This window comes from Bufo bufo, chromosome 8 (genome assembly GCF_905171765.1).
Source record: "Bufo bufo chromosome 8, aBufBuf1.1, whole genome shotgun sequence".
Lineage (NCBI taxonomy): Eukaryota > Metazoa > Chordata > Amphibia > Anura > Bufonidae > Bufo > Bufo bufo.
Genome location: NC_053396.1, coordinates 173,874,880 through 173,892,626, shown reverse-complemented (window position 1 = coordinate 173,892,626; position 17,747 = coordinate 173,874,880). Strand labels below are relative to the sequence as shown.

Below are 17,747 nucleotides of genomic sequence, written 5' to 3'. Positions count from 1 at the left end.
CAGGAGGGTAGCACGGAAGCACTGAAAAACTATAAGGAAAAAAATAGAACATGTAAAAAACAAATAAAAGCGGCCAAACTAGAGACCGAGAGATTAATTGCCAAAGAGAGTAAAACCAACCCTAAAATGTTCGTCAATTATATAAATGTTAAAAAGTATAAAGCTGAAGGTGTTGGCCCTTTAAAGAGTAATGAGGGGGGAGTCGCAGAGAGCGACGAGGAGAAAGCAAAGCTGTTAAATATTTTTTTCTCCAATGTATTCACTGAGGAAAATAAATTGTCAGATGACATGCAGAATGCAAAAATAAATTCCCCATTAAAAGTGTCCTGTCTGACCCAGGAAGAAGTACATCAGCGGCTTAACAAGATTAAAATAGACAAATCGCCAGGACCGGATGGCATACACCCCCGTATCCTAAAGGAATTAAGTAATGTCATAGCCAGACCCTTATTTCTGATATTTGCAGACTCTATACTGACAGGGAGTGTCCCACAGGATTGGCGCGTGGCATATGTGGTGCCAATATTCAAAAAGGGGCCAAAAACAGAGCCTGGAAACTATAGGCCGGTAAGTTTAACATCTGTTGTGGGTAAACTGTTTGAAGGTTTTCTGAGAGATGCTATATTAGAGCATCTCAACGGAAATAAGCAAATAACGCCATATCAGCATGGCTTCGTGAGGGATCGGTCATGTCAAACTAATTTAATCAGTTTCTATGAGGAGGTAAGTTCTAGACTTGACAGCGGCGAATCAATGGATGTCGTATATCTGGACTTCTCCAAAGCATTTGACACTGTACCACATAAAAGGTTAGTATATAAAATGAGAATGCTCGGACTGGGAGAAAACATCTGTATGTGGGTAAGTAACTGGCTGAGTGATAGAAAACAGAGGGTGGTTATTAACGGTACACATTCAGATTGGGTCACTGTCACTAGTGGAGTACCTCAGGGGTCAGTATTGGGCCCTATTCTCTTCAATATATTTATTAATGATCTTGTAGAAGGCTTGCATAGTAAAGTATCAATTTTCGCAGATGACACTAAACTGTGTAAAGTAATTTACACTGAAGAGGACAGTATACTACTACAGAGGGATCTGGATAGATTGGAGGCTTGGGCAGATAAGTGGCAGATGAGGTTTAACACTGATAAATGTAAGGTTATGCACATGGGAAGGAAAAATGCAAGTCACCCGTACATACTAAATGGTAAAACACTCGGTAACACTGACATGGAAAAGGATCTAGGAATTTTAATAAACAGCAAACTAAACAGCAAAAACCAGTGTCAGGCAGCTGCTGCCAAGGCCAACAAGATAATGGGTTGCATCAAAAGGGGCATAGATTCCCGTGATATGAACATAGTCCTACCACTTTACAAATCGCTAGTCAGACCACACATGGAGTACTGTGTACAGTTCTGGGCTCCTGTAAACAAGGCAGACATAGCAGAGCTAGAGAGGGTTCAGAGGAGGGCAACTAAAGTAATAACTGGAATGGGGCAACTACAGTACCCTGAAAGATTATCAAAATTAGGGTTATTCACTTTAGAAAAAAGACGACTGAGGGGAGATCTAATTACTATGTATAAATATATCAGGGGTCAGTACAGAGATCTATCCCATCAGCTATTTATCCCCAGGACTGTGACTGTGACGAGGGGACATCCTCTGCGTCTGGAGGAAAGAAGGTTTGTACACAAACATAGAAGAGGATTCTTTACGGTAAGAGCAGTGAGACTATGGAACTCTCTGCCTGAGGAGGTGGTGATGGTGACTACAATAAAGGAATTCAAGAGGGGCCTGGATGTGTTTCTAGAGCGTAATAATATTACAGGCTATAGCTACTAGAGAGGGGTCGTTGATCCAGGGAGTTATTCTGATTGGAGTCGGGAAGAAATTTTTTATTCCCCTAAAGTGGAGAAAATTGGCTTCTACCTCACAGGGTTTTTTGCCTTCCTCTGGATCAACTTGCAGGATAACAGGCCGAACTGGATGGACAAATGTCTTTTTTCGGCCTTATGTACTATGTTACTATGTTACTATGTTACTATGTAACCCTGACCATAGCTGAGCAAGAGCAAGCCTAAATCCAGAACATAATCTTCCCTGGGAGCCATATATCATAGATTGTTTTTCATTGGAGGTTTGGGGGCTTATCAATAATAATTCCTAGTCAGCAAGGTTTGGCGGGAAACTTTCCCGCCTTTTGGGCACACCATTACTGGGCAGATTTCAGCTGCTTAGTGATATGGCCCGATTGGTTAGCCAGAGGGCCTATAGTAATGTGCGTTTTGTGGAAGAGTCAGTCTGGCCCCTGGTAACAAGAGGTTATTGGTCAACAGGGTTAACATGTGACCATCTAAAGTGATATTTAGGGATGTCTCAGCTGGCTGGTTGAGCCTTGTTTGTGAAACCAGATTGTGAAGCCGTTGGTTCAGTGCCCACCTGCCCTCTCGGTTATTAAGTTGTTGTTTTGGTGCACAGTCTAGTTTCGGTTATGGGTAAAAGTCATCCTAGGTTTGGATGGACTTATGTATTTCTTTTTTGCGGACCCATTAAAATGAATAGTTCCGCAAAAAACCCTGAACGGACACGGAACAAAATACATTTGTGTGCATGAGCTGTAAAGTATATAGGAGAGCTGCAGAGGGTTCAAATCTGTGACCAGATTTAGGGTCCATTCACACGTCCGTTGTTTCTTTCCTGATCTGTTCCGTTTTTTGCGTAACAGATCTGGACCAGTTCTGTACCCATTCATTTTCAATGGGTCCTGAAAAAAATCGGACAGCTCAATGTCTGATTTTTTTTCAGGACCCATTGAAAATGAATGGGTACAGAACTGGTCCAGATCTGTTCCGCAAAAAACGGAACAGATCAGGAAAGAAACAACGGACGTGTGAATGGACCCTAAATGGGATGTAATGAGGCTGGAAAATCAGGCTTGTTCAGCTTGGAAAAAAGAATGTAATAGAAATCCTGGAGCATCTTCTCCTATAACTCTATTGTGCTGTCCCTCTGTTACTCCTACTAGTAGTTTATGAATTAATCCCTATCGTGGTATTATTATTAGTTGGGGGGGGGGGGTGTCCCTGCACAGTCTGACACTGTCAGTCTGGACAGCATCAGACTATACAGGGACATACCCTCCCCCCAAATAGGTGTTGTACTTTTATTCATAATCTTCTAATAGGAATAATTGGGGAACAAACAACATATAGTTATATGAAAAGATGCCTCAGAATCATTATCGCATGAGGAATACAATGATTTAGTATATAAGACATGTCAGGCGACAGGTGCTCTTTAAGAGACCGCCATCATTCATCTCCCTCCTGGAGGTGATCATTCTGTATTTCACGTTTAGCTGTAACTTACCTGGTATTCAAATCAGACCAACTGATCAGATCCTGCTGGGTATCACTACAATACAGAAATATAAATTCATTTCAGACAAAAATATAGTTTATAAGTTATTGTAATCATGAATATAATATTCTAATACATATCATTACCTATAAGAAATGGAGATTTATCAGCCGCTGGGTAGGACAAACTGCCCGGCACTCACATATAAATCTGGCAGGTTCTTTAGTGGTTCATTCATATAGAGGTATCACAGCGCAACGCGTTTCAGCTCTAGATGAGTCTTTCTCCAACGTACATCATATACGCGTCATGCTGCCCCTATTACCTCTATGTGAATGCAGCACTGAAGATCCTGCAGGAACATGAGTGTGGTCAGTTTGTTCTACTGGTATTTGGGGCTGCAACCCCTGACCTCCCGCCCCCCACAGACTGACAAGTGCTGACTGATTCCTCTTTACACCTGAGAAGAAGGGTATGTGCTGAGAGACTTCCAAATCTCCCTAGTGGAGAGTGTCCATATGCACTACCATTCCTACACCCTGCTACTGTCTCTAATAGGCTATAAGGTCCTCCTATATTGTGCATTAATAATATTGCTATGTACCTTATGCAATGTATTTCATGCACTTTGCCTGGTTGTCCAGCAGATGGCAGAGAGAGTATCTTCAGAAAGAATGGAACTTACCATCCCATTCTTCCCCCTTTTTGGGCAGAAGTGGGCTTGTCCTGCTTCCTAACAAGGGAAGTGTTGCAGAAAGCTATAGAATGATAGTGAACTGGAAACAGATGAGTCATGATGCAGTGAGGTGAGCTCACCCCTCCTGCATTAAGAGGGAAGCAGCTCATAGAGCACCATGACTCCTTGCACTTTATAGACTGAGTATTACAAGGGGGTCAATGGCCAAAGGCACCCCACTCAAGGTACCAGAGCTGTCCTAAAGTCCCGTAACCAGACTGAAGCCAGAGAGGGAGAAAGCAAGGTATTCAAGTTTGCCTGCCAGTTTACCCCAAAACCTGCTGGAACCAAGAGAAAGATCAAGTGTTCTCTGGATGAAGTTTATTCAAGTAAAGCTGTTGAACTTAATAATGTCTGGACTCGGATTATTCTCCACCAACACCTATTCTCTTCCGTTTTTACTGCGGAGCCTAACTCTGGGGAGCAACAGTATCCAGGTAGGAGCACTGTGACACACAAAACTATTAAGGCCACATCACCACTCTGGATCCTTAAAAACCTCAGACACGATCGGCCCTGAGGGGTGGCACACTGCACATTGTTTGTGCGTAGACATCTCGCCTGGCCCTGTCAATCCTGCTCCTGTGCAGCTGCTCCATGTAGCAGCACAAGCACAGAGGCTCTATGCTGCTGCCTGAGCAGTGCAGCTGAAGACTGTGCATGCATCCTTACACTTCTGGGTGTACTGCTGCTGTAAATCGGCTTCAGCAAAAAACGCACCAAATGTCGCAGAATTACATGCATAAAAATGCAGTGTTTTACAGGACCATCAAAGTGAATTCTTATACACACAATGCAGAAAAAATCTGCAGCAGAAACTGACCTGAGGTGCAGATTTTAAATCTGCAGTGTGTCAATTTATACAGGTCAGTTTCTGCTGCAGATTATGTTTCTGCAGTGTGTAAGGGTACATTCATACAACAATGAAAAAAAATGGCTGTTAAAAACAGACTCAGTTTTTCATGGCCATTTTGCATCAGTGTGTGCATCCATTTTCAGTCCATTTTTAATGTCTGTTTTGCATCCGTTTTTAACGTCAGGTAAAAATGAACGTTGAAAATGGATGAATTTTATTGTATTAAAAAAAGCTTAGCACCTGCAGTGCCCTCAGTTTATATACTGCTCCCCCGTCGTGCCCTAGCATAGATAATGCCCCTCAGTAGTACCTCCATTTTAAATAATGCCTCCAACAGTGCCCTGTGTCGATATTGTAACCCTCCAAGACCCCTCAGCATGTATAATGGTGCCCCATTGTGCCATAATATATATAATGCCCCCTTTGTGATATATATATATATATATACAGTACAGACCAAAAGTTTGGACACACCTTCTCATTCAAAGAGTTTTCTTTATTTTCATGACTATGAAGGCATCAATACTATGAATTAACACATGTGGAATTATATACATAACAAACAAGTGTGAAACAACTGAAAATATGTCATATTCTAGGTTCTTCAAAGTAGCCACCTTTTGCTTTGATTACTGCTTTGCACACTCTTGGCATTCTCTTGATGAGCTTCAAGAGGTAGTCCCCTGAAATGGTCTTCCAACAGAGATGCTTAGCACTTGTTGGCCCTTTTGCCTTCACTCTGCGGTCCAGCTCACCCCAAACCATCTCGATTGGGTTCAGGTCCAGTGACTGTGGAGGCCAGGTCATCTGGCGCAGCACCCCATCACTCTCCTTCATGGTCAAATAGCCCTTACTTTCAAAGTTTTCCCAATTTTTCGGCTGACTGACTGACCTTCATTTTTTAAAGTAATGATGGCAACTCGTTTTTCTTTACTTAGCTGCTTTTTTCTTGCCATAATACAAATTCTAACAGTCTATTCAGTAGGACTATCAGCTGTGTATCCACCTGACTTCTCCTCAACGCAACTGATGGTCCCAACTCCATTTATAAGGCAAGAAATCCCACTTATTAAACCTGACAGGGCACACCTGTGAAGTGAAAACCATTTCAGGGGACTACCTCTTGAAGCTCATCAAGAGAATGCCAAGAGTGTGCAAAGCAGTAATCAAAGCAAAAGGTGGCTACTTTGAAGAACCTATAATATGACATATTTTCAGTTGTTTCACACTTGTTTGTTATGTATATAATTCCACATGTGTTAATTCATAGTTTTGATACCTTCAGTGTGAATCTACAATTTTCATAGTCATGAAAATAAAGAAAACTCTTTGAATGAGAAGGTGTGTCCAAACTTTTGGTCTGTACTGTATATACACTGTATATATATATACACTGTGTATCTATACATATACAGTATATATAGATAGATAGATATATATACATATACACTGTGTGTGTGTATATATATATATATATATATATATATATATCCCTCCCCTTCTCTCCACGGCATTAAAAAAAATACTGACCTCACCCCAGGCACAGTAGAATCACTCACTCCACACTAGAGAAAGCAGGACACAAGGTCAGGTCCTGCTGCCATCAGTGCAGTGAAAGTGTTCTTGGCTGTTTTTCACTTTTTGTGGACATTTGCCCGTTTCCCCTATGCATCAGCTCCTTACTTTATTTCACTTTAAAGGGTTAACTTGCACTAACTTATACTGTTTAATACTGAATAACTGTATTTTGTGTGTATGTTGTGATGAATATCCTGTTTACTTGCACTGTATTTGCACGGCACTGTGGAAACGGTCAATGAAAACTAAGTGACTTTTGGGACTTTGTCGCTAATAATAAGAAGCTGGTAATTTTTACAGTTACCATAAGGGTTAAAGAAGAGTATGCTTTGGAGGGAAAAAGCCAGCCTTGTTTACCACCAAAACCAGACTGGTTTAGCTCTGTTATTATATATTAAGACTTCTTTTTGTCTGGAAAAACTACTGTGTCATTGACTTTGAGTATTATTGAGGGTCTAACACAAGTCTATAAGAGACAATAACTGTAACATTGTATTTGTTTGAGTTGTGTTTCTCCACTCAGTTCAGCTAGAAATTGTACACTGCTCAAAAAAATAAAGGGAACACAAAAATAACACATCCTAGATCTGAATTAAATATTTTTCTGAAATACTTTGTTCTTTACATAGTTGAATGTGCTGACAACAAAATCACACAAAAATAAAAAAATGGAAATCAAATTTTTCAACCCATGTTGACGTTGGTGGATAGAGCAAGACATGATGTCCCAGATGTGCTCAATTGGATTCAGGTCTGGGGAGCGGGCGGGCCAGTCCATAGCATCAATGCCTTCGTCTTGCAGGAACTGCTGACACACTCCAGCCACATGAGGTCTAGCATTGTCTTGCATTAGGAGGAACCCAGGGCCAACCGCACCAGCATATGGTCTCACAAGGGGTCTGAGGCTACCTCTGGCGAGCACATGGAGGGCTGTGCGGCCCTCCAAAGAAATGCCACCCCACACCATTACTGACACAATGCCAAACCGGTCATGCTGGAGGATTTTGCAGGCAGCAGAACGTTCTCCACGGCGTCTCAAGACTCTGTCACGTCTGTCACATGTGCTCAGTGGGAACCTGCTTTCATCTGTGAAGAGCACAGGGCGCCAGTGGCGAATTTGCCAATATTGGTGTTCTGTTGAAAATGCCAAACGTCCTGCATGGTGTTGGGCTGTAAGCACAACCCCCACCTGTGGACGTCGGGCCCTCATATCACCCTCATGGAGTCTGTTTCTGACCGTTTGAGCAGACACATGCACATTTGTGGCCTGCTGGAGGTCATTTTGCAGGGCTCTGGCAGTGCTCCTCCTGTTCCTCCTTGCACAAAGGCGGAGGTAGCGGTCGGGCTGCTGGGTTGTTGCCCTCCTACGGCCTCCTCCACGTCTCCTGATGTACTGGCCTGTCTCCTGGTAGCGCCTCCATGCTCTGGACACTACGCTGACAGACACAGCAAACCTTCTTGCCACAGCTCGCATTGATGTGCCATCCTGGATAAGCTGCACTACCTGAGCCACTTGTGTGGGTTGTAGACTCTGTCTCATGCTACCACTAGAGTGAAACCACCGCCAGCATTCAAAAGTGACCAAAACATCAGCCAGGAAGCATAGGAATTGAGAAGTGGTCTGTGGTCACCACCTGCAGAACCACTCCTTTATTGGGGGTGTCTTGCTAATTGCCTATAATTTCCACCTGTTGTCTATCCTATTTGCACAACAGCATGTGAAATTGATTGTCACTCAGTGTTGCTTCCTAAGTGGACAGTTTGATTTCACAGAAGTGTGATTGACTTGGAGTTACATTGTGTTGTTTAAGTGTTCCCTTTATTTTTTTGAGAAGTGTATATAAGGACAGCAGTCAGAGCCCCTAGTCTGGTCTGCAGTTAGGAATCAGTGCTCAGCACCGGACATGGAAAAAGTTTTAAGAAAGAAACCTCAGTCCTCTACCCCTAGTGCGGCCAAGATGGCGCAGAGTGCTGCTCAACACTCTGACGCAGAGGACTTCTCTGAAATGGGCAGCATCTCAGACGCATTGGATCACAGATCTACCCGAAGAGACCCTTCTATATCAAAATCTATCCTCCAGGACGTGCTGGAGTTGGCACTCTCACCATTAAAAAGAGATCTCGTTGATATAAAAGAGGACCTGCGTCATCTGGGCCACAGAGTTATGACATTGGAGAACACCCAGAAAGCCATCTTTACCTACAGGGAAAAGACTGGACATGCTCTATAGGCACATAAAGCACTTCTTAATGAGGCTTTTCTCAAGCTTGAAGATCAGGAGAACCACAGTCGCAGGCGGAATTTGAGGATCCGTGGCCTACCTGTCACCGCCAGTTCTGTGAAAAGGTCTGGCAGACATTCTTCTCTACCTCTTGCATGCCGTTCTTTCTTTTGTTTTCACTTTGTCATCTCCTTTCCTTCTCCCAGGTGTCACCTATTTAGACTAATTGTCTCCCTTTATATTCCCTCCCATACTGCCTCACTTTGCGGTTTATATTACTTCCTGGATGAGGTGTTCACTGCTGGAGGCTGCTGCTGCTGTTTGCTAAGATAAGACTTTTTCTTTATTTGTGTTTCCTTGCTGGCTTGATTCTAGGTGGCCCTGACTCCGTCCTTATTAAGTGAAGGGAGCCGGTGGTCGTGTCCCCTCACTATTATAGGGTCTTCAGGTGTCACACAGTCTTAGGTACGTGGGCATGAAATCGTCTACCATTCAGACCCTTGCATGGGCATAGCAGTTAGGGAGAGCTCTTAGGGTTTTATAGGGCTCACCCATATGCTCCTTAGTTTGGGATCAAGCCAGTCGGATGTTTATTTATAAGTTCCAGCTATCTGCAACATCATCCGTGACACTACCTGAATCGATCGCCCCAGAAGCACTATCTAAAGTAGCAAGGGAGTTATTCGCCTCACTACTAGGTCCTGAGAGAGCTGTCCAATTTGTGATTAGAAGAATCCACAGGGCATTGCGATGGAAACCCAAACCGAATGAACCACTGCGTGATACCATATGTGGCCTACTAAGCTACGTCGACACTGCGGAGCTCCTGAAAAGTAGCAGAGAGTCTACTCAACTCAGATTTGGCTCCTTCCACCTTGGCTAAGCATTGAATATTGCGTCCCCTTTTAAAAGCCTTAAAAGCCTCAGCGACCCCGTTTCGATGGCTCTACCCTTTTGGCCTTGCTATTGCAAAAAACAGGAAGCAAATTACCATCAGATCTCCTCAGGATCTGAAAGCGGCCTGGGAATCGCTTGGAATTACACCCATCAAAATACCATCCTGGATGCCTGCCGACCAAGGTGATCCGTTTCCAAGATCTCCCCATCCAGATACCTGGCACCTGGTTTCACCTGGGAAGACGGACAAGGCCAAACGAGGACGCCTGTCAAGGTTCAAGACCTAAATGAGTTTTTTCCTTGCACATGCCTAATGCTTCCTCTATGTATGTCCAGATCTCACAGATAGAGACCCACTGTCCTATCATTTATCTGAACTCCCCCCCCCCCACTCCTTTACTTCCCAACACATCCCTCAAGTATTACCCGGGCTTGTACGACGGGCGGGTGTGGGCCCCGGGCTTGTAGGGCGGGTGTGGGCTCCCTCTCCCATATTTGGTAGTACTGCCCACGCATACAACCTTTTTGGTCAGAAGTGGGCTCCTTGATAGACCAAATCTGCCTTACGAAACTCACTCTAGATCCTAAACGATAACCTCACACCAACCAACCACAATCTACCTACTATGCTCATTACAGCAGCACGTTTACTTATCCCATATCTCTGGAAGAGTGACTCTGCTCCCACCATCTCAGCTTGGACAGAGAAAGTAGACCAGATATACCGTTTCGAGGAGTTAGCCCATTGGGAGACTCACGCCCGATCGACATTCCTAAAGATCTGGGGACCATGGAAAGCTTTTAGAGGATTCAACCCATAGTGCCTCTTCCCCTACCAGAGGTAATTCTGCTTTTGTAATAGCCTGACTGACGTGGAGGGCGTTGGATAACCAGTTGACTCTATGCCCAGTTCTCCTTCAGAGGTCCCAGCGAACCAGACACCCGTGGTTACTGACCCCAAATCATTTCATAGATGACTGTCCCCAATAACCCTCGCCATGCAGCTCTTGCACTGTACTTAGTCCCCCACCCCCTACTTCCCCCTTAAGCCCCTCCACTCCTCTCCCTTTCCCTCCTTTCACTCTTTTCCTCATCCCCTGATCTGCCCCCTCTTTTTACTACTTTTTATTCCTGCACTATTCATGCTGCTCATTCCCTAGATACTCTTGGACCATGAGCCTTTTTTCCTCTCACAGATCCTTGATGTAACTTCACAAGAAAACCTGTGTTCGCTCTTATTGCTTAAATTGTCATGTTACTTTATTGTTCGCAATTGTACAACTGAGACATGTATACCTTTATTCTTCAATAAAAAGAGATTTGACAAAAAAAAAAAAGAACCTTCTTCTGCCAAGAAGGAGACTGGAGAAGCCAGTCTTTTGCTTTGCCTGTATTGTTTTGCAGAAAACAGTATTACAGAGGCTCTACTGACTTGCGCAACACTGTTAGGTGCTCTCTCCAAATATGGCAGTACCAATTGCCAAAATGATTGATATAGTAAAAGTTTCACAGGATGGAGGGCACTCAAAATGACTGGGTATATATAGGAGGTCAATAATTCAATAATATATGAGATAAATCTCACTTTTTTATTAGTTGTAAAATTATACCTTTCTGCAAATGATGACTATAAAAACAACTTTCAATAGTGATATAGCGTACAGTAGCAGTGAAATTTCATCAGGAAAAAAAGGTATCAGGAACACTATGATTCCTCTTATGGAGTAAAAAATAAAAAGTACAAAGTAGTCCTTATGTCACTAAAGGATGCCTACCTATGCAGATGATCAGTCTGCATATAGGTTTTAATATTGGAATGAAGTAAGTCCGCTTATCTCCTCTTGTGTCCTGAGAATATAGTCACTTCAAGTAAAAAAGCTGGAACAGTCTTACCCCATGTGGATGTACTCCGGGCAGCTGCTACAAAAGAAATATCCTTGCTGAGGTCGTCCGATCCTCTGCGGCGTGTAGCGGTGGTGCGCACGTGTCCTTCGGCGTCCTCGGCGTCTTCTTGTGTTCCGGCTTCCTGGATCGCTGCGTCACTCTCTGTTACACAGGATGTGACGTTCCTATGACCGGAAGTATCGGTCTGTTGTTCCGGCCTGCTGACCGATTTATCAGCAAGCTATATACTGATATTCACCTTTAATTGAAAAAAGGACTTTTTTGGTACATAATCCAAGTACTACTCTGGGTAAAACCAAACGCGTTTCGGTGCACTCTTGCACCTTCATCAGTGATGAAGGTGCAAGAGTGCACCGAAACGCGTTTGGTTTTACCCAGAGTAGTACTTGGATTATGTACCAAAAAAGTCCTTTTTTCAATTAAAGGTGAATATCAGTATATAGCTTGCTGATAAATCGGTCAGCAGGCCGGAACAACAGACCGATACTTCCGGTCATAGGAACGTCACATCCTGTGTAACAGAGAGTGACGCAGCGATCCAGGAAGCCGGAACACAAGAAGACGCCGAGGACGCCGAAGGACACGTGCGCACCACCGCTACACGCCGCAGAGGATCGGACGACCTCAGCAAGGATATTTCTTTTGTAGCAGCTGCCCGGAGTACATCCACATGGGGTAAGACTGTTCCAGCTTTTTTACTTGAAGTGACTATATTCTCAGGACACAAGAGGAGATAAGCGGACTTACTTCATTCCAATATTAAAACCTATATGCAGACTGATCATCTGCATAGGTAGGCATCCTTTAGTGACATAAGGACTACTTTGTACTTTTTATTTTTTACTCCATAAGAGGAATCATAGTGTTCCTGATACCTTTTTTTCCTGATGAAATTTCACTGCTACTGTACGCTATATCACTATTGAAAGTTGTTTTTATAGTCATCATTTGCAGAAAGGTATAATTTTACAACAAATAAAAAAGTGAGATTTATCTCATATATTATTGAATTATTGACCTCCTATATATACCCAGTCATTTTGAGTGCCCTCCATCCTGTAAAACTTTTACTGTATTGTTTTGCACTTGAATTCCTCCAGTAAAGAAGCATACTGGTTTACTGCAGACCCTGACTCTCTGCACTTAACTGTGGTGCACCTTGCCTTGCCATCCCTTCCGGAGAGCAGCAACACATGGTGACACCTCAACAGTGTCCGGGGGACCCAGCCTACCGGGGCCACCCCAAACCTGGCCACTGCAACACTGCAGATTATGTGCCTGCACTTCTGCAGCAGGAAATCTCAAGCATTTCTGCCACGTGTGACCATATCCTTAAGGCAACATTCACACCACCGTTTTAACAACAATGACAGTCTATGCGGTTATTCACATGGCCGTAAATAAGGAACGTAAAAAAATAGGACATATCCTATTCTGTCAGTTTCTACTGACGAACAGCTCCATACCATTGAAGGGGCCATTTCTCAGAAAGGCATCAGGGGAAAAAACGTGTGAACGTAGCCTTAGAATATAACTCGATAATCACATGATTATTGAAACTGTGTTACCAAGTGAATGCCGTACTAGGAACCTGGGTTTTAGTGTTGAGCACGAATATTCGAATAGTGAATTTTTATCGTGAATATCGCCACTTCGAGAAATAGAAAACAAAATATTCGTGAAATATCGCAAATTCAAATATAGCCACTGCCGTTCACTAGTGTTTTGGGGAGTAAAGTCCAAAATGCAGTGATATTACGCCACTGTGCCCCTGATATATCACCCTCTCTTGGATGAATGAAGCTTTTGGACTTGGTGAGAAATCTGCCAGATATTTTCAGTTTTCAGATAGATGACGAATCTCACCTGGTGGTAGCTGCTCCGACTTCTTTTGGCTTCGCCTCCATTCTGGGCGCAGGTTTAGAGGATGGGCTGAAATGATAACACAACAGCGGATCATTACAGATACGTGGGACTGAGACACAATGACAGTCCTTTAGTCCAGCATTTTGTTACCCAGAATATCCTGATAATCTGGTAGTTGTTTCCATCACAAAATATTGACAATTTTTTCCCAGAACTTTTTCTATTTTTAGGGAAGGGGTTGTGTTTTTTTTTTTAATACTTTTTGGCTCAATAATCCAGAATATTGGATCATTCAGAATCTGTGAAGTCCCACATACCGGTTTAAAGGAATGTTAATGCAGAATGTGAACACTATAGCCACCATCGTGTACTGAAATCAGTGGTCCGACAGTTTATTATTAAGTCGCCCCATAGACAGGAGCAGACAGGTCGCTATGTACTAATATACACCCCATCCTGTTTTATGCTAGTGGCCGGTCGGAGGTACAGAGGTACTACTGATATAATGTGTGCAGAGGTTTGGATTCTGGTGGGAACCAATGGGATTGTATGATCAGCCATCGTCCAGACAAGCAAACTAACACTGTCCGATTCTCTATACGAAGCCATCTAACACACCTATGTAGGTACATCCGCCTCTGGACATTTACATCACACAAGGACAAAGTTACAACGTAACAGCCTCTTATATGATTTCATCCCCATAGTCCAGCTATGATGGGAATGATGAGGGTTTGACTCCCTTACCTCTCATTTATTGTCTCTATAGTGACTTTAGCGCGTGTTGTTGAATATGTTGTCTCAGTTGTTCTGTTTGTTACTCCATTGTTATCTATATCACTGTAATATAATGGGAGATATTGTATTACTGTAGATAGATAGATAGATAGATAGATAGATAGATAGATAAATAGATTAGATTAACTAGATATATAGATAATCGATAAATACATAGAAAGATAATAGATAGATATTAGATAGATAGATTTTGGATAGATAGATAGATAGATAGTAGATAGATATATAGATGATAGATAGATAGATTGATAGATAGATAGATATTGGATAGATAGATAGATAGATAGATAGATAGATAGATATTGGATAGATGATAGATAGATAGATAGATAGATAGATAGATAGATTAAACAAAATCTCCTGTAGTTTACCTTTCGTCTCTGATGAGAGAGATCTTCCCAGGTCCAGCCTGTATATTTGGCCGTGTATTCTCCGTGGCTCTTGTGGACAGTGATGAAGATGTTAATTTTAAGGAATCCGGCCCATCTTTGCTGTGTTTCAAAAAACAATAGTGTGAAATAAAATCTTTTCACAGTATATTACATATTATTACATATCACCATAAATATGGGTAAATGTTACTATTTAGGAATGTTTCAGCACAAACATCACATGGTTTTAAAGGTGCTGGTCCATCTGGGACACTGGTGCCATCAATGTCAGACAGGTGTGGGTCCCACCTCTGGGACCCATAGAGAATGGGGCCCCTAAAGTGAAGGAGAGCAGGCACACAGGCATAAAGGGCTCACCGTTCATCACTATAAGGCCTCTTTCACACGGGCGTTGCGGGAAAATGTGCGGGTGCGTTGCGGGAACACCCGCGATTTTTCCGCGCGAGTGCAAAACACTGTAATGCGTTTTGCACGCGCGTGAGAAAAATCACGCATGTTTGGTACCCAAACCCGAACTTCTTCACAGAAGTTCGGGCTTGGGATCGGTGTTCTGTAGATTGTATTATTTTCCCTTATAACATGGTTATAAGGGAAAATAATAGCATTCTGAATACAGAATGCAAAGTAAACTAGCGCTGGAGGGGTTAAAAATAAATAAATAATAATTTAACTCACCTTAGTCCACTTGATAGCGCAGCCGGCATCTCCTTCTGTATTCTTTCTTTAGGACCTAGGTAAAGGACCTTTGATGACGTCACTCCGGTCATCACATGATCCATCACCATGGTAAAAGATCATGTGACGTACCATGTGATGACCGGAGTGACGTCATCAAAGGTCCTTTACCCAGGTCCTAAAGAAAGAATACAGAAGGAGATGCCGGCTGCGCTATCAAGTGGACTAAGGTGAGTTAAATTATAAAAAACAATTTAACCCCTCCAGTGCTAGTTTACTATGCATTCTGTATTCAGAATGCTATTATTTTCCCTTATAACTATGTTATAAGGGAAAATAATAATAATGATCGGGTCTCCATCCCGATCATCTCCTAGCAACCGTGCGTGAAAATCGCACCGCATCCGCACTTGCTTGCGGATGCTTGCGATTTTCACGCAACCCCATTCACTTCTATGGGGCCTGCGTTGCGTGAAAAACGCAGAATATAGAGCATGCTGCGATTTTCACGCAACGCACAAGTGATGCATGAAAATCACTGCTCATGTGAACAGCCCCATAGAAATGAATGGGTCGGTATTCAGTGCGGGTGCAATGCGTTCAACTCACGCATCGCATCCGCGCGGAATACTCGCCCGTGTGAAAGGGGCCTAAGAGTTCTGAAAATAGCCAAGGGAGAGCACGCAGCAATTTTCGGAAGTCCCATAGCGGTCAATGGAGAGCACACCGCACAAGAGCGGCCACCTTTCCGTTCTCCGTAATGAGAGTGACGGAAATAGCCGAGCCGGAGCTTCCATAGCGGTGAACAGAGGGTGGCCGTGCATGTGCAGAGGCCCCGTTCTGGAGACAGAAGCAGGACCCAATCTACCATCCTAGAGATATGCCATCAATGTCCCAGATGGGAATACCTCTTTAAATGATAAATATGAGCAAAACTTTTTGCCCATAGAAAACACAGAAACATACATTGCTACTTATAGGGGGCAGCTTACAAAATACATTTGTGTACTAGAAAATCAATTATGTTCAAGACACAAGGAATGGAGTCAACCACTAATGAGACCCAAGATTCACATAAGGAGGACGGGTACGGTGCCACAGATAAGGGAGGGGAATAAAATGATTATTTTTTTTATTTTAAGCTTATCGGAGGACTTGTCTGAGATTTTTAATTATGAATTAAGAATTTAATTATTTTTAATTATTGGATAACCCCTTTTGTGTCTTGATATGATGCCACTCTTTCACAAAATAGTAAGCTCTATGACAGAAGCATTAGTGTTATTGTCATGTACCACTATCTTTTTGAGTAGATTTACTTCTTAAAGAGGACCTGTCCCCTCTCCTGACATGTCGGTTTTAGTAACTACTTGCATTCCCCGTGGAATAAGAATTGTTTTGCACTTGAATTCCTCCAGTAAAGAAGAATACTGGTTTACTGCAGACCCTGACTCTCTGCACTTAAAGGGACTCTGTCACCACTTTCTAACCCCCCCTTTTCAAAGTATTGTTATCTGCATGGCGCCCCTGTGATTATAAATGTGTTGTTAGAAGTTAAATTCGCCGTCTCCTTTTGATAAAAAGAGCTTTTATCTAACCTGTCAATCTTCTTGATAAGGTGCCCAGGGCGTTTCTTTTCGTCTCAATCTGCCGCCCGCCGCCGCCACCGTTGGTGCCCAGCTCCTCCCCTCATGCTTTCAGCGCCGCCTGAATGTAATCAAATACGCCTCCGGCTCTCTCTCAGTGCCCCCTCCTCCTTTTCAAAGATCCCGCGCGTGCGCACAGGGCTGTGCCTGATGCGCCCGTGCGGACATTTACAATCAGCCTCATTGAGCGAAGTGCGCATGCGCGCACTTCGCTCAACCTCCTCATCAGACGAGCACTGCAGCCAGCCGGCTGCAGTGCTCGTCTGATGAGGAGGTTGAGCGAAGTGCGCGCATGCGCACTTCGCTCAATGAGGCTGATTGTAAATGTCCGCACGGGCGCATCAGGCACAGCCCTGTGCGCACGCGCGGGATCTTTGAAAAGGAGGAGGGGGCACTGAGAGAGAGCCGGAGGCGTATTTGATTACATTCAGGCGGCGCTGAAAGCATGAGGGGAGGAGCTGGGCACCAACGGTGGCGGCGGCGGGCGGCAGATTGAGACGAAAAGAAACGCCCTGGGCACCTTATCAAGAAGATTGACAGGTTAGATAAAAGCTCTTTTTATCAAAAGGAGACGGCGAATTTAACTTCTAACAACACATTTATAATCACAGGGGCGCCATGCAGATAACAATACTTTGAAAAGGGGGGGTTAGAAAGTGGTGACAGAGTCCCTTTAACTGTGGTGCACCATGCCTTGCCATCCCTTCCGGAGAGCAGCAACACATGGTGACACCTCAACAGTGTCCGGGGGACCCAGCCTACCGGGGCCACCCCAAACCTGGCCACTGCAACACTGCAGATTATGTG

The 17,747-nt window shown here is 43.5% G+C and overlaps 1 protein-coding gene across 1 annotated transcript in view; it reads right to left on the bottom strand.

Annotated features, from left to right (window-relative positions):
• Positions 1 to 17,747, bottom strand: part of ZNF185 (zinc finger protein 185 with LIM domain) — a 162,165-nt gene that overhangs the window by 38,103 nt on the left and 106,315 nt on the right. The window contains exons 26-29 of the mRNA XM_040442565.1: positions 14,599 to 14,718; positions 14,177 to 14,269; positions 13,430 to 13,495; positions 3,379 to 3,423 (exon numbers count right to left, since the gene is read on the bottom strand). Of these exons, the coding sequence (XP_040298499.1) occupies positions 3,379 to 3,423; positions 13,430 to 13,495; positions 14,177 to 14,269; positions 14,599 to 14,718 (324 nt within the window). The remainder of the gene's footprint in view (positions 1 to 3,378; positions 3,424 to 13,429; positions 13,496 to 14,176; positions 14,270 to 14,598; positions 14,719 to 17,747) is intronic.